Source organism: Prorops nasuta, unplaced genomic scaffold, assembly GCF_024137725.1.
Source record: "Prorops nasuta isolate Cenicafe-Biocafe unplaced genomic scaffold, Cenicafe_Pnas_1.2 PNAS00006, whole genome shotgun sequence".
NCBI lineage: Eukaryota > Metazoa > Arthropoda > Insecta > Hymenoptera > Bethylidae > Prorops > Prorops nasuta.
Genome location: NW_027116803.1, coordinates 1,368,421 through 1,395,224, shown reverse-complemented (window position 1 = coordinate 1,395,224; position 26,804 = coordinate 1,368,421). Strand labels below are relative to the sequence as shown.

The window sequence follows — 26,804 nt, the reverse complement described above, 5'->3', positions numbered from 1 at the left end:
TTATCTAAACACGGGACGAAGTAAAACCTGTCATAAATGGCGACGGAATGACGTAGCTGTATGCTGGCTGGTCGACAGCGAGTATCGCAAGGGAGACTCTCTCTGCGGATGCTCTTGAGGAACTTTTATCGTCTCGTCTCGTGTCCCAGCCGGTCGCTTTTATCGTCCAGACCGCTCTGATAAACTACTTTTCTATATTAGCAAATGAAAAATGGCATGTGACCAAGATGGATACCTATAAACAACCTACGCCTACGGTTTCCGTTCGTTACCTTATCGCGTCGCTATTCATTTTTTCTCACTTCTGGTAACTCCTCTATACAGTAACAGAGTGTTTCTGTAACACCGAAGAATACACAAAATCGTCTTATTTCATTGTGGCGCTTATGCACTTATTTTACCATATCTTATTCAATAAAATTTTAGAACGTTGATTTTTACAATTTAATTACTTTCATTGTGCTTTATAAATGTAATTTTTTCTTATAGATAAACTCATAAACTAGGTTTTATACTTAAATCAAATGAAATTTTATAATTTTGCCATAGTCAACTGTGCTGTACTTGAGTACTACAAAATCTTCCATATACTGCTGTTACAGAAGGATGCTATATACCTAAACTAGTATACATTCGTAGCCTTATTTTTCTGTTAAATCCCTTTACTTACCCTCACTATAATTCAATTCGGATTTCTTCTTCTGGAATAAAGTTTACCTCGTTGAGACTCGTTCTGTCAATTTAATAAATTATAGTACACGCTTCGTGCATCTTTAAACGATATTATTATACCGAACAAATTAGTTTTTGAGCCATGACGTGATTAAGTAGTGACCTATGGAGTTGAGGATCAATAGCAGTGAGTTTTGCTGTCTGACTTTAGCTACGTGGTGGTTGTGTCCGTTGAGAGCTCAACCCACGTACAAGGCCACCCACGCTTTCCATTTCACAATCAACCGTTTTTCTCATCCCCCTTTCTGTTCATCCTCTTCTCTTTTCATCCCCTTCATGGATTTTGTTCGTCTAAAAATACACTGGAATAAAATAAAACCACTAGTTTAAATATATATATATATAGAAATTTTGTATTGATCTGTTACAAAAAATTTAACAAGGAAGCTTTAAAAAAAACACGTTGCAATAATTTATCATTTGTTTGTATTAATGTTATTTATAGGTAAAGTTTTTTCTTGTGCAGCATCGAGTAGAAATTTTAATGTAAAGTATAGATCTTGGCACCGGTGCTGTCTTATTGGTGGAAGAAGCATTGGATCAGCAGTAAAGCGGTAAAAGTTCTTGAAGAGTCAGTTCCCTCTGCTGGTTCAGGGATACAACAATGCTGTTGAAGTTGTTCTTTATGAACGGTTATACTCTTCTCTCTACTCCCTTCTATATCTATATTATAAATGCTAAATGTCCTTGTCCGATAGCCTGGCTGCATCTTACCATAGGCGGGAATTCGCAAGAAAAATTAAATGACGCATTATGCATGATTTCCCTAAAAGCTCTTATCGACCTGTTTTCTTAAATATTTTCTGAACTATTAGTCATTCTTGTGCTTTAAATTCAGGTTTAGCCAAAATTTAACCGAGAGCTTTAACCGATTAGGATTTTTGCATGAAATAGGAAATATTTTTTTGTGGTTCCAGATTGATTGATGTTGCATCAAAAACGATAGGCTACGTTTATATATAGATGTTTACTCAATCGTTTCCACCAATGGAAGGAAGATGGTTTCAATGTTTTTACAGATACGAATTTCATTCGACGTTTCAGCACATCCCTAGTAGCTGTGTAGGACCCTGTTGATTTATGATGTTTGTTCAAAAGCTGTTTTATAGGATCGACACTCAGAAATTCAGAAACGTTCCGATTAAGAACACCCCTAAGAGTCAATGTGCTTGATAATAATTTATTGCTGCTCTCGTATAAACCCTTCGTTAACTGCAGCTCTCCGAGCTTAAACCGATAAAACTTTGTTTTTAGACAAATTGGGGAAGATCTGCATATCGTGAAATGAATCAATGAGCATCGATACATTTTAACATATCAATCTAAAATATTTATCCTATTTAAGTGAAAGGAACTCGAGGATCATTTCGTTTTCCACTGCAGAAATGGATCTGTTGCAACACGAAGCAAAGTTCGACCCTTGACCAAAGCTCGTTACGCATAATCGGACGATTTATTTGCTTGTTAAGTATTTTCAAGATCGATACATCGGAGAGAGGCGATCCGCAAGGTTTGATTTACGGTTCAGTTAGCGAGTCGTTTGATACCGAGAGTTGGGAGAGAGGTGTTTGCCAAAGTAACCATAAAATGCGATTACTCAGAAATTGCATCGATCCTTTTGCAGTGACATCGTATTTTATATCCAATGCGTATCCCTTTCCCTTTGCAAATAGCATTGGCACGGGTCCTTTCTTTCCCTTTTCACTCTAAAACAAAATTCCATTTCAAAACAAAATGTATACAATTTACAATATACAGAATTTTATACAATTTCGAAGAATGCACTGTTAAGACCAAGTTAGACCATTCTTTAGTGCAATATTCAATGATTTGCTCTGCAGCAAATTTGAAAGTACCAAAGTGACTTAATCCATCGGTTTGTTCTTATTTCAGGGGTGGACAAGGCGTACGATGCTTAGGGATGCTTGGACGAACGACGGTGGGAAAGGTTGGTGGCAATGGTGGTCCAGGTTGGGCGGATTGTTGGCGATGGCGACGGCCATTTCCTGTCTCGTTGCCCCGTTTCCGGGTGCCTCGGCCAATCAGGAAGCAAAGCGTCTCTACGACGACCTGCTGTCGAACTACAACCGCCTCATCCGCCCAGTTGGTAATAACAGCGATCGCCTCACTGTCAAAATGGGACTACGGCTCTCCCAGCTCATCGACGTTGTGAGTAGACCCCACTTAACCCATTATCAGCCACATGAATAGCCTCGAACTATACACAATATAACCTTCCTATACCCCTTCTCCATTCACCCCTTACAACCCACATGATATCCTATTCCTCATCCGCCTCTTGTTTTCCACCAGGGAATCTCAAGTTCCTCTCCCTCCCCCCCACCCTTCCCAACTTCTTCGCCCCTGTAACCTTCCGTTATCAGATTTCTCGATATAATCCCTCTCCTCCACGATTAAGGGAACAATTTCCGACTCTATTAATTAATTTCAGCGCCACCCTCTTTCCAACTATATATATGTATATATTCACTCTCGTATATAGAGCTGGAGCGATCGTTTATTTTAAACGCTCGAGAAAGCTGACAATCTGTACCGAAAGATAACGAGCTTCGTGGCTGCCAATGCAATGGAAATGATCGAGACTGGATTGCGTTAATTATTAGGTAAGGACACAAAAGTGTCCCGCCGTAACGCGCCAGAGGCGAATCTGTAACGTGGCAGATACGTGGCAATAAGCAAGTGCACGGCTCGTGAAACAACTGCGTAATTATAATAATCGATTTTGTCGAGGAACGAGCAACCCGGAGCCTCGACTCCGACACGATTGATTTGCTCACAATCAGATTATGCCAATTGATGGCTCGAATGTCACGGATCACTTAACCTGCAAATTAGCTACGTTTCCGGGTAGAACCTCTCGGAATCCGACTTGTCGCCGCAAGTACGTGGACCTTCCACTGAATATGTACAAGCCGACCTTATCATTAGTCAATGCCGCTCTGATAAGAAAGAACAACTATTTCCCGAATGCTCCAACTATCAAGCATCCCTTATCGCTGCGCACAGGTCCCTAAATTTTCACATCGCTTTTCATCAATCGCCTACACTCTCCATAAATGAATTTTCTAATTATCGTTAACTTTGATCGTAAAACTCAATTATATATTCAACGTTTGGCTGGCTTTCGCGTAGGACGGAAGTACTTTAGGAATGGTGAAATATTTGCTTCGTTGCATCTCATTATTAACTCGATAACGTTTGTGATTTATTCATAATCGATGCATGAAATTTAAGCGGTAGAAGAGTCTTTGGTAAATCCTGCACGCTGTCGTAAGCACCAGTTAATGCGGAAATGCGCGGCGAGCTCATTTGCGATTGTATACATGTAAAATTTACGAAACAATTTCCCAGTCGAATCGAACGATTCTGGGGGGACTCGCAATCGTTGGTTGAACATTTCATGGCAACAAAATAAGCGAACTATCATTTGGCCTTTGCGACGCACACATTCAGCGTTTAAATGCGGTGGAGCTAGTACATATACTAGTAAATTAAACCAACAAACCCTTTGAAATAGAAAAGCTTCGTTCAATGCTACATATACGTTCAACTAGAATACGTGTGTATCCCCTAATAAAATATCAATAATTTTCGAGTGTGACACTAGTTTATCAAAACATATCGGCCTATCCACGTTATGCGTATTTCACTGTAGTGTACAGTTTTTACCTACCACACCCTTTCCCTCTTTAAAATTATTGGTTTTGTTTGAAATCTAACCAGTCACGTTCCATCATTTCGCTTGTGCAGCATCGATCGATTTACCTTTTCACGGATTTACGATTTTCCACTAAACCTCTAGGCCAACGCCCAGTTCTCCCAAAAGACTGGGATACGATCAATATTCAACAACTTGCCAGGATGCTCCTTGCATTATTCAACCAAGAAAATTTGCTGGATCCCTGTAACTTCATTTACTTAAATTCATATACGTACACCGGGTAATGCGATCGAAGGATTCATGACGAATATTTTTTAACCCAGCAACAATGATGATTAATCGAGCAGCCAATATGGAATATTGCTGTTTAAATTTCTATATTTAATTTTACAGTGGTACGATAATTTTGTTTCTTTTACAATAAACAAACAAAATTAACGATTTTCTATTATGGGGGTCTGGGTATAGGAAATTGGACTTATACATGCAGAAATTTTGGAATATTTGAGCGGCGGATGGTTTTGTGGTAAAGGCAGACAAATTGATTTTGGGGAAGCAATAATGTTTTGAGCATTGCAAATGCAGGTGAAGTCTGGCGGAGATGGAAACAGAAAGGACTGGGGAGAGGGTTTGGGGCTCGTGGAATGGGAAGACATACACGTGCATGCAAGTCGAAGGCGCGCGCACGTACTTACTGCAAGTAGTAAACGTCGTGTATCACGTGCAGTGTATGCACAGGCGGTACTTGAGGCGTTTGGCAAGCAACCGGATGAACCGTTTAACTTTCCCGAAAGTTCCATTCCAGCGAGTTTGCATATTCATCGAGAATCCTATTTCTTTTCTTTCTTTACTTCTTCCACCAGTTTTTCTCTTACCTCTAATTTTTATACCTCTCCCTCCCACTCCTTAGTCGTACTCCCTTTATCCTTATTTTCACTCTTACTTTACTTTGCTTATTTCTTCTCAGTTCAATTAGATTTTTTATACCTTTTATCATCTTTCTCCCCTTTTTCTTATTACGACAAACATCGATGGAAATGCATCAATTATTTTAAAGTCTTCCCAGATGCAATTTCTGTTTAGTTATTAATTTAATCGTTCGTTTCATCGGGAATTCATAAAACTTTATTTGTGTACAATTCAGTGATAAATGTTAGTCGTCGAGTTGAATCAACTTACTTCGGTCGTTCAACTTTTGCATCTTCGTAATTTATCTTAACAATGAATTGTTTAATAGTAATATCATTGATCGAATTACAAGATTTAAGATTCCGGTCAAATCCAAGTACCTACCATAAAGCTGGAGGGTTTGTGTGTTTGTGTATGTTCAGATTACGTGACTGGTGAAAGTAAACGTCAATCTTGCTACTGGGAAGTCCCAGCGTGAACTAAAGTCTCCAAGGACTTCCGATGAGAATAGGTTTGAATTGAAGAAGCTGTTTCTTTGAAAAGGAGGTCGTGTAAATAATGGCCGACTCTCGACACCACGAATCAGCCTCTCATGGCTCTTCTGGGACCAGCCGGATTACTTTATCTTCTCCATTATCCAATAATCAGCCTAGATTCATTAGATTTTTATCCAGCGAGTTAATTACAACAAGTTTTTTTCATTTCATATCTCGATTCTCCTCTTAAATATATTACCTGATTTTTTATTGGAGGAAAGCCATTAAATTTTCTGATAATTAAAAATGTTAGATTTCACAATTATATTTTCTATAACAAATCATTGCTTGATGATGTTTTATGGAGAAACCTTGAGGCAAGGAGGCAACGTTATAATTTAGCGTACGTGTACCGATTATTTTGGTGGCCTTAGCAACCCGCGTGAAAGCCACTTGGTCGGAAACGACTTCTGCCGCGAATTTATTTCCCTTCGAATTTTCGATTCTCCATTCTTCCAGCTTATTGTTTCGTGCTAGCGTTCTCCGTGGCGATTTATGAGTCTATCGAGCTTCTCATTCAGCTGGTTGGAAAATAAAAATGAAAATATTACATGTACACACAGTAACATCAACTAATAGTCAATTTTCTACTTTTATTACATTCTACGAAAATAATACTAATTGCAAGTTGTTTGCAGAATTTCAACAGTATATAAAATTTTAATTTCTGCACTATTTACATCGCAATAATTTTTTTTGTACCAATATAGCATTCAAATGTGAAATAGTTTGAAGGTTACAAAAGTGAGAGAAGATATTGTGTCGCGAGATTTTTTTAACGTTCGACAAAGCGGCATATTGCTTTGTCGATATTGAAGTAGTGAGCTTTCCAATTATGAACTTCAATTAGAGCACCTGAGACTCAATTTAAGTGGGCATTCCGTGACAGGTGTAATTGAAGGGTGCTGAGATGATTAGGCTGGGAGCTAGCGCTCTGACTGGGAACCACTGACACTGGGTAGGACCACTGAAATGAAGTGCAGCTTCAAGTGGATGAGAATGATTTACCGCATTGTGTCACCCGCCAACGCACCGCCCATACTTCTTTTAATTAATTCACTCCATTTCCCTAGGAATGAGAGTCCACAAATTTTTGCTTTTTCACCAACTGCCAATTCTTCTCATTATGCAAACCGTTCTTACACCGACCCCCTGTGCATATATCAAATACACAAATTGGCCAATCAGCTATAAAATCTCTCCTTTCGTAATTCATACCTATCCTTTCTGCCATAACTATTTCTACCTTGCAATACGTTTGAACAAAGTTCATTTTCAATTGGAGTCTAATTTGAAGATTTCAGAGGGAGGAAGAGACAGAGAGAGAGAGAGAGAGAGAGGGAGAGATTGATTAAATTATATTATTGAGCTTTATCGATGCGCCCTATTTGTACATGCCACTTACTCGAGCTCTGTCAATTAAGTTGATTTACCTAGTTTTACAAATTCATCTTCTTGGCCTGTTTCGTTGAAGAGGAAATAAATCTCACGGGACTATATATATATATATATATAAGAAGGGTATCGATAAGGTTTCTCCTTGAGGTAGAATTACACGGGTCTGGTTCCATCGTCGTTACAGCTATGACGCGATAACGAAGATAGCTTTTTGCTCGTTAAAATGAAAATGATGTAAAAGAGGAACTTTCTTATTAATGACATAAACTTTTGTACATACCTTCAATTTGAATCCTAAATCAAACAATATTTTCCCATTAATCATTGCATTATTAAATCGTTAAGTACAACATCAGTTGGCTATTAAGAGCAATAATTGATAAAAAATCAAGCTCCACTAACCAAAGAACATCTCATTTCAGCCAGGGCTTTATTTCTAACGGTATATAATTAAATTGAAATTGAAAATTACATGTATTTCCTACAAAAAGATCGTGCTCATTCAGAAATAGGGCTATTCGTTTTAAAATGGTGGAAAACTCGTATGAAAATTATCAGAGTGGAAAGGGTAAATGAAATGGGCGAAGGCAAAGGGGGATTTACTGTAGGAAATAACCTGTGGTCGTTAGCCGGAGCGAAGTCGTGTGTAGCCACAAGAGCAGAGACGGGTTTTCGCTTGGGAAAATTAGAAACAAGCTTGTCGGAGGGGACTCGGTAATAGAAGATCAGCCTCTCCTCGAAATCCCGCTGTTTCGCGAAATAAGCCTACGCCAAACAAGATTCTTGATAGAAACGAACTGAAAGTAACCGAGTAGCTAAGAGGGTGGATATGCAGCCGCTACACGTTGCCAATTGCCCACTGGCTCGTGAAAACTATGCAGAGTTTAATTGCTACCCCATTTTCCTCCAATGAAATAAACTGAAAAATGTCAAGAAAAGTAATATACAAAAATCACATATAAACTCTAACGTTGACGTTAATAATAAAATGGTAGAAACGACGAATATAAAACTGGAGAGCAAGCTTTAAACCACGTGGGATTTCAACTGTAATCATGACTGGAATCCGCCAAGCGTAAAAGTAAGTAGCTATACCGATACTTTGGTGATTGGATTTTGAATTTCTGTATCCATTGACTTGTACCGACTACGATAAACTTAATTAATGACCTGGAAATTTCAATTCAAATTAAATTCAAGCGCGGTTATATTTTTACAATGAACACACTTCTCAAGCGAGTTAATGTAATCAATCTTTTTATTATAATTGAAAAATTCATATTCCAAGCGGAGATTCGTTGGAGAAGTTTGCTGGAAGCAATTATGAAAGGATATTTGTGTTGTGGTTAAAAGAAATATGACACTGATATTGATGGTAATTGGAAGTCAGATACCCGTGGTTGCTGGTACGTGAAAACTATGGCAAAGTTATATCCTGCTCTGAAATACAGAAGAGAAATGATTATTCGTCATGCAGCCTTCGATCAACTGAATTGTGGTCTATGCTATTGATCGACTTGGTAAACTTTTAACCAACTTCCTTTGTTATTAATTACGCCTAAGATTTAACTGTTTTACAACGTGAAATAGCTTATCTACCCAATATCTTGTAGATCGAGCCGACGTAAACTTATTAGAGTTTCACCAACCAGCTAAATGCACTTTATGACTTTCACGAAACTTTGCAATTATAATATATTAATTATATATCTGCTTATAGCAATGGACCAAACTTAAAGTATATTTCGAAGAAGTAATTCACACATTTAACACAATAATGTACTGACAAGAAAAATTACTTAAAGTTATGTGATATTGGAATACATAGATACATTTAATTATTCAATAACTTTCTCGGTTATATAATTCATTATGAGAATTAATTCCACGAAGCATGATGCAATTGACATACATGTGGAATAAGTAGAGTTTTGTTGAGATTATTTTCATAAATAATAATCAACGAACAAGAGTTTTGCCTAATTTTGATTTACTGCTCGATGAATTTCATGTTTAATTATGCCCGTTATTTAATGGTTTTATAACGTTGAATTTGAATGGCCTGATTTCCGTGAAATCGGTGATGAACAATTCAGTAAATATTGAGTTTGCGATGCATATAACTATCCTCTATAATGAATATTTTATAGAAATACCTACATGGTTCAGAACGTGAATAAATTAGAAACTGAACTTTTAGGTTTATCAACTACTTCTCGTGTATTGATATACTTGTGTTAAATAGATATACACGTCACTATCATACCTTTATACTTTCCATTCTTTTCTGTAATGTCAACTAGAGTTCAAATATATTATGTGTGAAAAGTACCAGTTGTGATAAAACTTTAGTTATATAGAAGTTACATGGTACTATAAACCAGAGAATGATTATGTTAATAAGTTAATTACTACGTAATACTAGTTAATGTTCCAGAATTTGCGTGACTGATTCTTTCCACATGGAGAATTTTGTAGAAATTTAGTAAAGAATTTAATACGAAATTTAGAAAATAGATCATTTTTCTATTTTTGTAATGAACACTGATTGATTCAGCTGGAGTGAAACCTGCTGAAATACGAAGAAGCAAGTCCTTTTCAGATTGTTATTTGAGTCGACTTGACCCATTTGACAAGACGATAGAGGAGTTAAGTTTGTTAATTTCACGTTGGGTGGGGCACTATTTACAACCACGTTTACCTTTTCCAAGTCTTTTACCTAAGTTTCACATCTGCTTTTGCCTAAGGTATTCTTGGAATTATGTAAAATTACGTCAGTTACGATTAAGTTGAACTTGAAGGGCTACAGCAGCTCTTATAGGATTTACTAAAACTTTGTTTCAAGTCACTATTAATATGACAAGCCAAAGGCTTCCTGGGCTATGAGAGGAAACGTGTGTTGAGATATCCTATTTTACAATGCAGCCACTCTCTCGCAGATTAATATGCCATTTCCTTCGAAGTTACTGATATAACTTTTCACGTTCCACCGGATATACCGGGCTCTTCCAATTTTCCATTACTCCTCGTCACCACTTGCGATATATTTCTGAAGCATCCAGTTACTTGGAACGACATAAGCTGTCATAAAACCTATACGTTAGTAATCTTATGACTCTCCAGGGAATCATCGTCATGCGACTGGACTCTTCTTCCTTCTTTTTCAAACCTCATTTTTCATTTAGTCATCTCCCATATAGATACCATAACACTATACTGTATCGAATCTATATATATCGAGTTCCTTCAATTAATATACAAATAATACCGATGCTAATGCAGTTACTAATTAAATACACTATATAGCTACTGCCAAGAATCAAATCTGCATGGATATCTGTACTATAAAAAAATGAAAATTTGAGTTTTTAAAGATGAAAAAATTGCGCATTTCTGTGGTTCGAAGGCGCGCAGATACGCCTTTGCACGTTTTACGCAAAAATCGATACTGCAGCTGAACGCCTGAGCGCCCGCAGATATGCAGGTGTCGTTGCCTGATGCATTAGCGGAGTCATTGCCTAGATACACCCTTCTCTCTTATCTTCACTACTTCTCCCACCACTCCCTCTATCCTCTATCTCCCACCTTACCTCCCATCCACCATTTTCTCATCGCGTTACGTCTGATTCCCACTGCAAATCGCATACTTTGCACTCTCGATCGTGGATCGTCTCTGTAAAAGGAGAGAAAACGTGAAAAAAATCTCTTTTCCACTTAGCTATCGCAAGAGCGTCCCTTCCATCCAATGCGGGCATCAATGGTACTTTAAGTAGAAATCACCACTAACTTCCCGACATTTATCGTACGTCATTTTTCAAACGCTTTCACTGCCAGATTCACTTTTCGATTAAATTATTCATGCGCGGACTCTGCTTGTGTCTGTGTGGATCGCTAAGTGGAAATCGCTAAACTAGTCAGACACGGACCACGTGGCATTTCTCTAAGAGCCATTTATTCGAATCTATTTCGCAAATTGGCCGCTTCATTATTGCACTCGTATATCGTTCCCATGTCAAGTAGAACTCTCCAATTTTAGTCGGACAGATATCACGGGTCATCTTCACGAGACATTTTCCAAAATTCTTGTCATGATTAGATTATTCAAGCGCATTCACATAATTGGGTCATTACGTGGAATTATTGGCAAAATTTCCCATCACTGGTCATGTACAGAAATGGAACGTTATTAATCATATTGTTATAATTATATTGCATCCCGATGAAAATGGTCAATTTCAGTGGACGAATTAAATTCCTGAATATCATATAAGTAATTAAGATTAATGAAGTGTTTTTACGATAATATTGCGTACGAGATCCACCATGAGATATTTTAGCTATTGCAATGAAAAAATCATTATTTTAAAGAGTATATTATACATGTGTCTCTGTGTCATTGAAACGAGGGACCAGAGCTGAAAATGGCCAATGGGTACGGTGTGTATATGCTGGTACCTCTTTTGTCCTTCTTCCCAGACTCTTGAAAACCACTGTACCGCGACTGCTAACTCGATTATAGCTGTTACTCTCGTAGCTATCAGCTTTTCTTCGAGCTAGGTCTTTGTTAAGTGTAACTGCACGTCCTGCAGCATTTCCTCGTGCTAATTGGAGACCATTTTGCGTACAGAAAAGCTTTCCTTCGTCCGATGGGAGATTACACTGGATAGCCAGGCAATATTCGGAAAATAAAAAAAGATGACTCGAAGTAAAAGTTTTACGATTTCCAGCAGGAAAATTTGAGATTGACGAGCAGGGTTTTAGTCACCTCGTGTGCATGGAACGGACGCGCGAATCTCGCAAATGCTTCTAATTACCGGATATTTAAAGCGGATGAAGAAAGTACAATGGGAAATCAATAATGGACGGCGCGTTCGGTAGATGGATTCCACAGAGTTGTCTCGGTACCGGTAGATATCGATTTTAACAATTGCATGATAAAAAATGCATTCTGAGAGGGAACCGCAAAATAGATTACAATCAGCGGAGCCGTCAGGGCAAGTTCAGGCAATTTTCGGGTTCCGACGCATCTGCTGCCATCAGATTCGTAGCGTAGGGTTAATGGCTTTCAAAGTAATACCCTTCTAGTAACTTTCAGTAACGCGAAATCGATACGGCGTCGATGCAATTTGACATTCGTGAAGGGGGATAGAAGCAGCAGCGATGGTGGCCTAAGTACCGATGGAGCTTCGAGAAGCCAATCACCGCTGCCAGTGCCTGTCGATTGGAAGATTAAAATTCTGAATTACGAATTGTGCCTCTCTTCCAGTCCTTTAATTTTCTCCAGATATCAGTTTTGCAACGTCAGCTTTAATTGTACAATTTATTCATCATTTCTTATTGGAAAGTCTCGGTGTTATAGAATTTGTTACGATGGATGAATAGTTATTCGATTGAAAGAGAAACGAACTGGGGTTAGTATTTTCTTGTTTTATTCCTTTTCTTAATAAATTGATTTCCCTTAATCGCATGTAAAAACGTGAATGAATGAGAGAGTGAGAGAGAGAGAGAGAGAGAGAGAGAGAGAGAGGGTTCTGTTAGGGAATTGGATGGGTGGAATTATACGAGCTGTCAAGGGTTTGGAAAGATTTTTTTAAATTTCTTTCGTTCCGAGGAAGGGTTGGTTGAAAGTTACAAGGGAGGGCGAGGGGGTGGAATTGCAGGAGAAACGAAAGTTGGCCGATGCGATAGAAGCTCGACAATAGGCAGTCACTATCGTCTCGTCAGAGGCGAAAGGACCGACGTTCGCTATTGTTCGTGTGTACGGATAAGAATGAGAATTATGAACAGAAAGGACTTCTGTATTTGTGTGAGTCACTGTCCGTGCAGTCTTGAATTTAAGTCTCGCGACTGTTAACTCGCTTCAAGTCCAGTTGCACTCACTCGTTTTCTTACTTTCTTTCCCTTTTTTCATTCAGTCCTCGACTTTCTTATGCGGTACTCGCAATCTCGTGCTAATCAGTTTTCCCAACTTCTTAAAATGATAATGCCCAACTAGCGCCCACCCGCCTTATCCATTTTCATATGCCGCTTATATACATTACAATTAACGCCTGCTTCATTCAAACATTTCACCACTTCCACACTTTGCTCGATCGGTTTATTTAAACGAGAGACTTTTAATGCGATAAGACAAGCATTGCAGAGTTTCGTTTAATTGCTCAGGACAGTATATTTGCAAATCTCTTATCAATATAATCCATCGATACGAATATATATAGTCTGTGCTTGTGCTCGATTAAAACCGAAGCTTTGTTAAATTGAGCCGGAAAATAGGGAACGCCTTAGGAGGGATAGTGCGAAGCTGGTGTAGAACGAAAGCTGGGACAACATGAAATTAGCAACATGTGTTATCTCGAGTTTTGGACACGTCGAATCCAAGATTAATCGTAGGACGTACTTCTGGATAGTCTTGTATAGACACAATTCAATTAAATCAGAATGAATTGGATCAAGTTAAATTAGAATTTGGCTCATGGGGTTTCAATTGGCAAACTCCATGCTTGGTCAGTGCTTCATGAATGGGTTAGGTAATACACTTGGAATTCTGACTGGAAAACGAAATATATTTAATACTGACACAGAGCTTTAACAAGACTATTTTTTAACTCACGATTGATCATGTGCACGAAACAGTAATTCCCAGTATTCGTACTCGATATTGAAAAGGGATATTGATTTTACTCTGCGTGGCAGATGACGATTTCTCTTTAATTTACAAAGATATAAATGATTAAAGTCTTATTTAACGAATTAATGAGAGAGTGGCTCTGGTAAAACGAAGATTTGAAAATTGTTATACGAGCCTATAGGGTGACTGTTAGCGCGTAGAGGTGGTTTGATAGGACCAGCTAACGTTGCTTATTCGATCTATAGTAAACGTCTATCGGACATGTCAGGCCTGTTCGAGTCAGTAATGACACTGTTCGGTACATGTGATATCGTTACATACGGACGGATGCCTTGCCGCTCCAAATTCGAATTTACATCCATACCAATTGGACAAAGCGAAACAAAGAAATTGCTACACGACTGATAAGTCAGAAAAGAACGTCGATTTTCAAGCAAAGACCTATGTATAATTTATCATTAACTCATCTGCACCAAAATATTCTATTCGATATCGAACGACCTGTGTACTTTGTCCATAATTTTTCCTGCACCAATTGAAATAAAGAGAAATATTGCCATTTTTATCATTCCTTGTTTAGCAGAGATTTGTCGTTGTGAAAATCCATATTCCTTTGGTGCTTCGTATTTAATTGATTAACACATAAACATAAATCAGACTTATTTGATTTTCTCACGGGAAAATATTTCATCGGCTAGTGGTTTTACAACTATTCAGCTTTTATTGTTTCTCTCTTACCGAAGCTGTACATATACGTGAATCTGTATGAAACAAGAACGCAGTCTGGCGTTAGTGTATGTAGGTGTGTGTAATGGCTTCTATACATATACAGAGCGACGTAGAGCCGACAGATATCGAGATAGATGTACTTTGATCGTGGTAAAAATCCGGAAGACTGACGAAATACTATCGAACTGGGGCTACATTTGATGCAGCAATACCATTGAAAGTGTGCTTTTTGTTTCCGTCCCCCCTTGTACATTCTTCCTTCTATCGATTTTTTATTTGTCGAAAAATTGTAACTTCTACGAGAGCAACAATGACATAATACCTGCACTGTAATCCATATAGGTGACTAAACTCTTCTGGTCGGAATCAAGAAATATTTCTAAGTAAAAAACTTCTAACGCACGAACCAATCACAAACGTTACACTAATTAGTTATGTACAATGAACGAAACGATGGAGATTTATGTAACAATTAGCCATTAAAATCTTCATTACAACTTAGTTGGAAACGAAACGTACAAACCGTTACTAATTACACGAATCATTATGTAACGATTATAATTAGGAATGATAATCACCGAGAGTTTCCACCATAATAAGGGGTTATTAAGGATTAGAATTGGAGGGCCAAATTGATATAGTTTGTACGAGAATGAGTGATATTGATGCGAAATTATGGATTTTTCGGTGACAATTCGCTGTACTCGTCTTATCACAGGTCAGTATATGTATATACAGCGTGTGTGTAACCGACTGAGAGGGGAGTTAGCGATGGTTAATGAGGAGCACTGGACGGTGCCGATTGTTGATTCGCTGCTTGGTCGAGTGGAATAACGTGGATTGGGGGTCGCTAGGGTGTTTGCATCCCCCTGCAACCCTCTTTTGGTCTCCTTTGGCGTTATTATTGCACTGCGAGCGCTCGTAAAAGCGACGTGCTGCTGTAATAGCAACGAACGGATTGCACTTGCAAACCGACGGCGACGCTGCCGTCGACGTCGACGTCGACGCCGCCACGCCGGGTCAACGAACCGACGCCGCGCGACGCCGACAAAGGTGCGCACCGATACAGATCCCCTCCCCTCTAACCAGCTATCCCAAAAACTCTCTCTTCCCTTACCAACCCTTCCCCCGCAATGCAGATAACTCGATAACTACCGCTTCTACGAATGCCAACCAAATTATCGTTCACCCTTTACATTTTAATCGACACAGTCTCTTTCTCCCCTCCCACCCCCTGGAACGTTCCATCAACTCCTACCTAGATTCCCTTTGCTTAATTAATTTCAAATAATTTCGTATTCCTCTCTTCGTTCATTGTTGTGATCCTATAGGTACCTTCCAACTCTCTAGATAATTTATCCAATGCACAAACCTTACGCGTAGGTCTCTTAAATTTTCCAATTAAGAGCTTTCCACTCCTTCCTTGCTCTCATTAAGATTTTCAATCGATTCTGTCGATTCTAATTTGTTTGGATTTTCGTTGAAATTAAATAAGTACTTATTCTTATAGGTTTTTTTTTTTCAAAATTATAAGTCTTATGTTTTTATTGGTTTAATTATTGCGGTTTATCGAGTACTGAGAGGGAATGTGTGGAGATTTTTCTTGAGAATCCAGACTCCCGTGGTAAATAGCCGTTGATTGACCAGCACCGGCGAAAGCATTGGGTGCATCTGGTGGCATGCATAATGAGTGTCAGCCGAATGCACTCCTAGCTACCTCCTATAGTTATGAAAGTACCGATATTGTTACGGTTCACAAGCACGCACCATTTCAAAACGATAACCGTGTTCTCGCAATTACAGGCTGTGCAAAATTTATGCATGAATTTTCTGCCTGCTTTTCCACATGGACTGTGGCCAGGAATTTCCAATTTCGACAGTAGCACACTCCGCGTCAACAATCAGAAAATTGTTGAACGTATACTTGATTAGCGGAATTTCTGACCGCTGTTTTCGATGACATTCGATCACACTCTCGCGTTGCTGATTATTGTCTCTTCGTGTGTTACAAAAACCATTCATTTTCACAGTCCCCTTTTCTTGGATTTTATAAAACATCTGTAGCCATACCACTTTAACAACGTCATAATATGCATTTTCTCGTAAATGTTCTATACTGGTTTCCATTTTTATGCCTCCATCTTCAATAACCTACTTAGAATTCTGTATTACTACCCTTTCGTAGTTTTGTTACCAATTCTGTTAACGCTTTATTCCGATATTCATGTCACAGAATGTGGGAAAGAATTAGATCGGAGAAAATTCTTACCGAACGTTATTTGAGATTTCTTCAATTTTATATTATCCGGATTTTCTTACCGTTATATCTATATTTTATTATATTGTTCTTTCCTGAAATCCATTTCGTAAAATATTACGAAATAATTTTCAATATTACTTATCTATGTAAACTATTAATATGATTTTGTGAAAATATTATCGTACAAAGGAATGCTCAAGTCATTTGAGGCTCATCCTGGCTTTGGAAATAGTACAATCGCATTTTAGCAAGTATATATTATAACTGAAACGCTGCTCTGGATGTAATATTATGGTGCATTGTTGTGTACATAGCTTATTATTATAATATTCCCGAATACTTCTGATTAGCAAGAGCTATTTGTTATTGACATTATTCGGTATTACTGGTGACACACGTGTGTCCAATGTGTAATGAGTTCTCTATACAAAGTCACGCATATTAGCTCTTACGTTAATACTTCATCATCTAATATAAAAATAACAGTTTTACTATTCGAGGTTGTCGAAATCTTGAAAAAATTAATGAAAAACGTTACGTGAAACCTGTATTTAACAAGTGAAACTTATTCGTTCTCTCCGTCTCGAGTTGGATAAAAGTGAGTTTTAGTACTATTTTCAGCATTTTTATTGTCTTTAGCACACAAAATATTCTTGATATGATCTTGATAAATTGAAATTGAGGTGTTGAGGAAACGAGAGGATTCAAAATGTACTCGGTTTTATACTTTTGAAAACACTACACGTAGTACATGCACGCATACTTTGTAATGCGGTTGGTGAATGCTTTTCCATCTTTTCTCCCCTGTGTCACGATTTCTTCACCTTTTCAATCTCGTCTTTTTCATCCGTCTTCGAGTGGCCTCTTACTATCGCTTTCCATGCCTGAGTAGCATTCTTCTATCTGAAAAACTTGCTAGATGGCTCCATTTTTGCTTACTCACTTTATATGTACAACTAGAGTAAAACTACCTCGACCACTATTAAACGTGATTTATTACATTTTTTACTCTTGTATATACGCATTGCACTATACTTACATGAAATTTACTTTACTTTAATGTTCCCTTACAACTTACGGTGTAAAGTCTAATTTCACCTTTCTGTTTTATAAAAAGATCGTTTATCTTTCCTTTTTCATTTTTTTCTGCTCACAAAAGAATATCAGTTGGCTTTATTATTTTTTGTAGCACTAATTCCAACGCAATATCTGAAAGTTTAAGGACGTTGGTAATTATGGTGGTAAATAAGGTGAATACATTACACGTGAACATGGTCGAAATGTACAGGATCGTTAAAGCACATTCGCTCGTGTTACAAGCGTAATTTCCTTTTTCTTTTAAGCTGGGAAAATGCTTTAATTACATTTTAATGGTTTAATTATTCTACATTCTACTAAGCGGTGAGTGACCAAATTTACATTAAAAGGGGTGAATGAAAATACGGACTCGACCAAGGATTGATGAAGAAGGATCGAAGTAGAGTATTCCATTGAGCGAATCTTAATTAAAACTATTAAGATTGAACGGTTGTACATATATATATATATATATACCGTGTGGGAATGAAGAAGAACACTGCTAACGAGTGCGTGGAGTAGCAAACCCTGACGGATCCACGAGTTCCGATACGGTCTTTCAACATGAAATTCTGTGGTTCCAGCACGCAATTCTCCGATTTATCTCGGCAGATCGACGACAGGTGGAAATGATACCGGCAATTGCGAATAAAAGTAAATTCCGACTGGGCCACAGCCAATTGAGTGGTGCCCGTACAGAAAGTGGTTTTCCGATATTTAAATATCCACCACTCGCTCAGTGAATTTGCACAAGTTTAACGTTTATACGCTTTACATATTACGATCCTCGTTCGGGATTCCCTCTTTTAAAAAATGCTACGAATTCTACTGCTCGTTGTCATCAGTTTAACACGAGAAAACATACCTGCTATAATTTTTACCAATTATTATTCCGAGCTGTGTGCTAACAAATTTTAAATGACGTTACAATGATTAAAGCTTTTCAATTGCATAAAATCAGGTTTTATCTTCGATAAATTGTGGCGAGCCTAGTAAATTTTAACTCAATTAGTAGACTTGATCGAAGACAGCACACAAACTTTAAATTCGCTGCATTTGTGAAATTGCACGATGTTTATTCCATTAATGGAGTCTGTTGCTCACCAATCACGTAAGTCTAATGTTGTTTGGTCGAGTTAAGGCGAAGCCAATCAATATCTATTCTCCATACACGGCTTTGGTACTTGAAGAGGCAAATCAACTCTTGAACCCCACCGAGAGCTTCGAGTGTTCATGAAACATCGCGTTCGCTCTAATAAATGCCTTATACATATATAGTTCGTGAAAACTACGAGTAAGCAAATCTTATCTTAAAAGGTATTTTCTCACACCTCCAGCGAGTCAAAGCCTGATTGAATATATTTCCATATAATCAAGAGATATAGCGTAAAACTAAAGAAAGATTAAAACGACGCCTGTTCCTTTCCTCATTAAGGTTTCATGTCACAGCTAGAGGTCTTAAGAATAATCAGTTCTAGTACTTTCTTCATACTTAGAAACCAAAAGCTGGTTTAGAGAACGTGGAAACTTCGTTGTAATGCTAAATGGCTTACGAATCCGCCGTAGTTAAAACACTTCCATAAGTACACCTTTTCAAAGTATCTGCATACCAGAAGAATCCTTTCATATAGGTAGCCGAGATTCGAGTTTGTTTTACCTGAAAAGTGAATTTGCAAAGGTGATTAGTTCATTAGAATTCTTTAAAATTTAATTCCATTAATTTCCAATAGCAACTTGTTATCAGCATCCATCAATTGGCATATCGTTATGGAATAAAAAACAGACAAGTTTGATTTTCAAAAGTCCGTCAGAGGTCCTGACATGATTCGAAGTGAAAGCAAAGCGATATCATCGGACGATTTGAAATTTCGGAAGCTCCGAGGGGTCTGGTAGAAAGCAAACAGATGGGAACAAAGGGCGCATCAGGTTGACAGCTTGCAAATTATTTCCCGTGAGTAGAGATACACTATATAATCGTTTATTTTTGACATACTAGTGTATAAGCTGATACCGCAGCGTTGTCGGATCTCGACATCGCCAGTTTTCCAGAGCATCTACCAGTCTAGCTGTCAGAAACGATTGAAACTTCGGGCGCAAAACCTTCATGGCCGACTCGCCATGGGAATTGACGGTGACAGCTAGCCAAGTTATGACGGAGAATCGGTTCGAAAGTTGAAGAAATTTTGCGATCGGCCTCCTAGTAGCTACAGAGTGTACCGTCATTTGGAATTATCCAGCCATCAACGCTGGAAACGAAAACTTTCACACCGAAGGATTTCCCCTAATCCCCGGAAATTTATTAAATAATTTCCAGCAAACCGGAGGAATTTTAATCATTTGGAAAATTGCAGCTGAGACTCGACTTTTCCAAGGACTATTCTAACAACTTTATATACACAGGATGTTTTTATCTGGAAAGAATCGTTGGGAAGAAGTGAGAATCGATCGGCAGAAAGGTTGACAAGTGCGTTATATACCTCTCGGTGGTGGTGTTACTATTCGTCCTTACTTTCTTGTATTTTATGCCGAAAAGAATGTCAATTCCTCGGTGAGAGAAAGTTTCGTGGCAGTGCGCCATCGTTCTCCTCCTTAGGATCGTCTTTTTATCGTTCCGCCGGATAGTTAAGCACTTGCCAGAGGAAATTCTGCTTCCCGTTAAAGATGGAGCGTGGCTAGCGCTAGTCTATACCGTCCGGTTGCTGACGTAAAGTCGATCGGGCAATGATGTAACGGGAATGTAGACAAAACTTCGATAATGTGCCTGGAGCTTCTCGATCGTTCGAGAGCTCGGATTCTTTATTGCGTCGTTTGATCGGTATCACGGAAAAAAGAGCTTGCATAGTTAAAGAACATTCCTAAAGTTTAATTTACCGATTAACCCAACTGCCCCGAGATTCTCGCTATTTTCAATTCATCCGAAACCTCGATAGAATCTTTCGACATTTTTCTATCTAGTTAAAAGCATGTCTAACACTGGCAATCAATAACAAATTAGAAGCAAGTAAAGAGAGAGAGGGTGGGGGGGGGGGGGGGGGGGGGTGGGAGAGATTGTGCTCGCAGACTACAATAAATTGTATAACGCTTTAATTCACTTTTTTCTCTCTTAACAATCGAGATACGAAGCTCGATTCGATAAGCATTAAGAATATTAAGAGAATCAGCCAGGTAATTCATAAAATTTCTTTAATTTTTATTGGCGAAGGATCTTCTATATTTTTCCTTATTCTTTCCTTTTTTCATACTCAAAGGTAGGTTCGAAGCTTCATGAAATTAGTCGAAATGCTAGTAATTCGGATAAAAAGAGCCGAAGGGTAAAGAGATGAAAGAAACCTAAAAACAAGAAGCTCAAGGGAATTGCATATATAGAGCAAAGAAAGGAAGGAAGAAAGGGGAGAGAGATGGAAAAGAGATAATCGGAAGGCAAAGGAACCGAGCGAGGACAGAAGAACAGGAATACGTCAAAAGGGCAGACCGATCCAGTCGGACGACGCAATTAAAACTTTTCTACTTTCAGCGGTTAATTTGTCTTTATTTCTGGTCTGTCACAGGCACTCTCTGTTATGAGGCGTCTCTCTTTCATGCTTTCTTTCTTCGCTCTGATGTCGCTTAAACTACTTAGCACACTAAACAATTAAATTAAAATGGCTCTCCCCTAATAATTGTAATATTCTCACATAATACAAATAAATGTACTAGCTAGCAAGAGAAACGCTGCGCTTCTTTGACACACACTTTCTACAGCGTCTTATAAAACAATAACAAAAGTCATTAGACATAACTCATTCCTACTCGAGGCTTCTTATTTTTATTTCACTTTTATTCCGTCTGTCAAACATTTACACCAAGCTCAATAACGTCCGAGGAGAGAATTCCTATGCTACATCCAAAAGTTAGAGTGGAATAGAATTTTTCAAGCAGAAGTATTCGAGTAACGAGCACTCGACTCATTCAACCTTTGTTACAACACTCGCATGAATCCTAGTATGGAAAAAGCACTGGTGAAAAATATTTTTTCGTCTGCAGATTACTCAAGTTTGCGCACGCGTCAACTTTTCAAACCCAACACACGTTTGCTTTCTTAAGTGGGTTGGCAACACGATACGGAGTCAAGCTGGAACTTGTTTCCGCCGGAAGAAAGTTTGCTCGATATATCGTGTGCTCTGGTGTTGTGAATATTCGCTGACGGTGAATCGAGCGAAATGAAATATATTGCAGTGGACCAACCTAACGGAAGGAAACTCAATGAACCAGAACAAATAGCAATCCAAAGTACCGCGTGGATTCGAGAGAACCGACTAATTCGATCAGTAAGAATAAGTGGGAAGTCTTATTGATTCTTATCAATAAGAATTCCAGGATAAACTGACGAAAAAGGTTTTCCAAATCTGACTTGTAAAAGCGCTTGATCTGTGAGGAAGGAAAGAGATAAAAAAATACATCTATATCCAGAGTGGTTAAGGCAGAGGAAGAAAATAGAAAATAAGAAGGATTTGTGTGAAGGGAATCATGGGTTTGTGAAGGAGAGGAAGAGGTAAGATAAGAAAAAAAAATGTACTGTGTTCAATTTCGTTTTTGGGATGTTCTTGTCGAGATGTTCAAAAATCGTTTAGTTCCAGTAGATAAGTGGTCGATAAGGGACGCGGGACTGATATACGACGAAACTTCCGTTCTTATTCATCGAGAGTCCGACCTTCCGTACCTCCGTTACCCTCCACTATCCCTTTTTGCTTCGCAGTGGCTTTTTCCAGACCAGTGATAACCTCAAGATGAAACTTCGACCATCTTTATGCAAAAAACATTGTACCAGATGGGTCTGGGACTGCCAACATTACCGACTTATTATTTTTCATTCTTACAGATAAAAATTTATGAATGTTTGCAAAATTAAATTAGAGGATCTCGACAGATGGCTCGAACGACGTCACTGAATAATCTTATTCGTTTTTAAGAAAACAAAAGAATCGATATTCGCGATCCAGCTATATTGGTAGGAAGCTGTCAACTTTGCGAGTATCACCATTATTATATGGTTATTATAATTTTATGAATAAGTCATTGTGTGTTATGCGAATGGATAATATTATGTAAAATTATGACTCGCATACTTCCCAAATTTTTATACTCCTCGACGATAAGTAGTAGCCGAAGTTAGAAATCATAACCCAGAAAATTTTGGGGTTGCTACCCTCGAAATGGCCCGTGAATGGGCTATGCGTTCTATATTATTATTTTTCAGCCTCTCCCGTCCTCGCTACCGCTTCCAGTGTATTGGAGGTTTCTTTCATGCACGCTTTTTCGCAGTCATATAGCCTTCGTATAACTCCAGATTTTCACTGATAATTTCGTAAAATTGGCTTTACAAAAATCTACCCACACTCGCGCCCAAGTCTTTTCATCTATTTTCTATTAAACCTCTAGGTTTTTATAAAACCTTGCATGCTCCGCTAGATTTAACAATATTATTCGCTCCATTAAAACATGTATTATTATATTTATTAAAAAAATGCAAAAATTGAAAAATAGATTATTTATAATGCCAGATTAGTCGTTCGCAATATTATGGATGAAAATTGAGAATATAATTGAAATTTTATCGGCAAAAGAACAGATGTGCCTTACTGTACATACGAAGCCTTAACGATTTTCCTCAGGAGAAAATTATTTACAAAAAAATTGACGTGATTAAATCAACGATATCATACGCCCCGCGTTCTTTCGAGGTAAACGTCTCTCCATTTATTCCAACGATGGTGCCGCTTCGTTTACCATTCAAATCACGTCTTCAGTTCTGGAGGTTGACGCTTATCGTATGTCAAGAGAATCTCTGGCTGTCCGTCTCAGGGATTCTGCAAAACGTCTTGAATATCCGATCTCTTGAATATTCGGCGTCACCGTCGTAAATTAATCCGCGCTTCACCCCTATTTCCACCAACGTATCCACTTTACAGCCCTCATTAAGCTGCTTCAACTTAAACGTCTCCCATTCGCTGTTTACTGCATTAATGCTATAATCTTATACCGTTAAACACTGATAAAAAATCCCTGCCTTTATATTATCTCAGGCATATATTCGCAACCTCCCCCGTTTATGAGATTCCATAACCCAGCTGGAAACTAATCTCGAAATAAATAAATTCAATCTGATGAAAGACTTAAAAATTTGTGGAGCACAGAGTCATATATGGTTAATCGAAGCTGTTGATTCGATAGAAAAGGTCAGAGTTTCTTATATATATATATATATATATGTATGCATAATCGTGTTTGGTTCATATATGAAATGATGGAAAGGGTTGTTGTTTGATAGAATATAGGGAAGCTTTGGGCAGGTGTTATCTGAGAACGCTCGGTCATAGGTTCCCTAGATTGTAGAATATCGCTCCGCACGATGTATACCCACCCTTTAGGTGTGTCAAGGATCTAATGCTATGGAAATTGGATGCCAACGGATAACAGAAGGATTTTGTTCAAGAAATGTACACAAGCAGCTTCCACGAGTGTTTCGCAATAATGCTAACCTGCATTTTTATTCCCTATGCCGGTGTTTTTACCTAGCTGTGCTTACCTACTGGACAATTTCAGATTTCAGGGAATAAATTATTCCAGCTTATTAATTGCAAATCGAAGAGTTACACTTTTGATATTTAGTTTAAAGGTTTTCTTGAAAAGGAGTGAAATAAGTTTTATCAAGGCTGTAGTAATTTGTAGGATAATAAAACATGATTTAGGGGAAGCTGGGTCTGTCGTAAATTCTTGTCACGCAGAGAGAGTTTCGGACATGTGGGGAGTAGAACCGTTAAATGTCACCAAAGCTTTCCGCTATCAATCGCGAACACTGCACTTTTACACGAAGCCTGATCAGCCAGAGACAACGAAGGAAATGGCGAACCTAAGATACGGAGAGCTAAGAAGAAAATGGAGAATTTTACGACACTGATCAGCAACCTTTTTCTCGTGCCCTGGTTGAATCTGTATTTTACCCTCTTACAAAATTTTCTTAAAACAAGAAAAAAGTTTTAAAGAAAATTTTCCAATTTATCGAAGCAAAGTCTGGTTCACATTTTTATAAGGTAAACGGGAAAATACAGTGAATATTAATAATGATTTTTTCTAATATAAATAACGTAGAAAAAGAAGTTAATTTATAGAATTTATATTTTGTCATTATTCCATACCAATGTTGGCTCGAAGAAAAACTAGAAGCTATTATTTTTAATGGATCTACAGTATTTCATTAACCTACGAGGTCAATTGCGTATTATCTTCCAGCTGAACTAATGCGGCGATTGCCTGATCTTATCTCGTGACCCCGGCTAAAATTTCTTACCTTATCCTATATATGTCTATGATACATTATTATAATAAAATCTATATAACTAATGGAAAGCTTTTACAACGTTTTTAAATCATCCAGAAATGGAAGCAGTTCTAGAATGTGCTGCAGCTATTATTCCAAGTAAACAAATTTATTTAATGAGGTATACTTATATACAGACGTTCTCCAAGGTTTATTAGCTTCTTAGCCCACTTTCGAACAATGCTAACTAAGCTACGATGGGCTTCTCGAACTCACGTCAATAGCATCCCGTTAACAATATCTCACGGACTTCGTGGTTTCATAAACAAAGCATCCGAAATCAGCCGACGACTTCGTGTCTCAATTTTCCAAGATTATTAAGCTCCTGAGATCCTTCGATGCGTTTGACTTTGACGCCAACTTCACGCTGCTTGACTTAATTCAGGCGATTCTGCTAAATTTAGCATAATGCCATAATGTCGTTCAGAGACATTTCATTGTACTTTCTAGGCATTGCGAAGGCATTTTAATTATTTATCAGCATATGTCGTGCATAATTGCTGTAGATTTAACCCGATATCCAATCCTAATAAAATTGCATTATATGCTTTCGTTACAAAAATAAATCTCATCCTATTATATATGTATTTTATTATCAGATCTTTCCGCCCGCACTTTTTATTGTTTTTTCATATACCATCATCTTAAAATTTAGTTGTTGGAGAGGCTTTTTAAGACTGATGTTAAATTTTTTTATTCGGCATATTTGTCGCAGGTTGATGTATATACCATGATACTCGATCCCAAGGTAGTACTATATTCTTTTCACCAGTTCCATAATGTTGAAGGCTTGGTATAGCAGTAAATAAATATGGCACGTAAGCTTAGCTGAATTTTATGACCTGTTCGTTATTCGACAGTTTACCTTCCGCTGTAGTGTCCAATAAGGAGCTTTGCTCTTTCGAAAAGCAACATTTCGTAAGAATAGCTAAGAAAAAGGGTACCTATACATTGTGTGCTTGGGTTAAAATATTTTACTAGAGTCGTAGAGAGAGGATTCCAACTTCTGCAGATGTTCTTTTACACTTTTATGATATTCATTGGTCCACTGATGCTGCGGTTTCGTTATTCCACCAAGTCCCCTCGATTGTTCTTTTTACGCGTTTCTTTCGATAAAATTGACAGAAATCCTACACATCTCTCAACCATTCTACAAAAATTTTTCGCGTTTTATCCCGTGATAAATTATAATTAAAATAGCTCACGCAAAAAAAAATAATATAAAAATCAGAAAAAATAGTCTGCTTAAGTTAATGCAAGTATTTTTATCACAAAATACATTACCCTCGATTTACATTATTATTTAAGATAACTTTGCACTCTTTCCAATTGCCATGAAACACTTTCTTTAATGGAGTGTCCTCTTAATGGGGAACCTTTACACGTTTTTTTTTCCAGAATAGAAACTGCATCGTGATTTTTCAGTGATAAATGAGACATTAAGACATCTTAGACAAGCCAGGCAAAAAGACTAATAAGTTATAAAAGCAAGGAGA

The 26,804-nt window shown here is 37.9% G+C and overlaps 1 protein-coding gene across 1 annotated transcript in view; it reads left to right on the top strand.

The window, feature by feature from the left end:
- nAChRalpha1 (nicotinic acetylcholine receptor alpha1) overlaps window positions 1-26,804 on the top strand; it is a 91,219-nt gene that overhangs the window by 34,640 nt on the left and 29,775 nt on the right. The window contains exon 2 of the mRNA XM_066728754.1: window positions 2,626-2,901. Coding sequence (XP_066584851.1) covers window positions 2,644-2,901 — 258 coding nt within the window. The 5' untranslated portion in view covers window positions 2,626-2,643. The remainder of the gene's footprint in view (window positions 1-2,625; window positions 2,902-26,804) is intronic.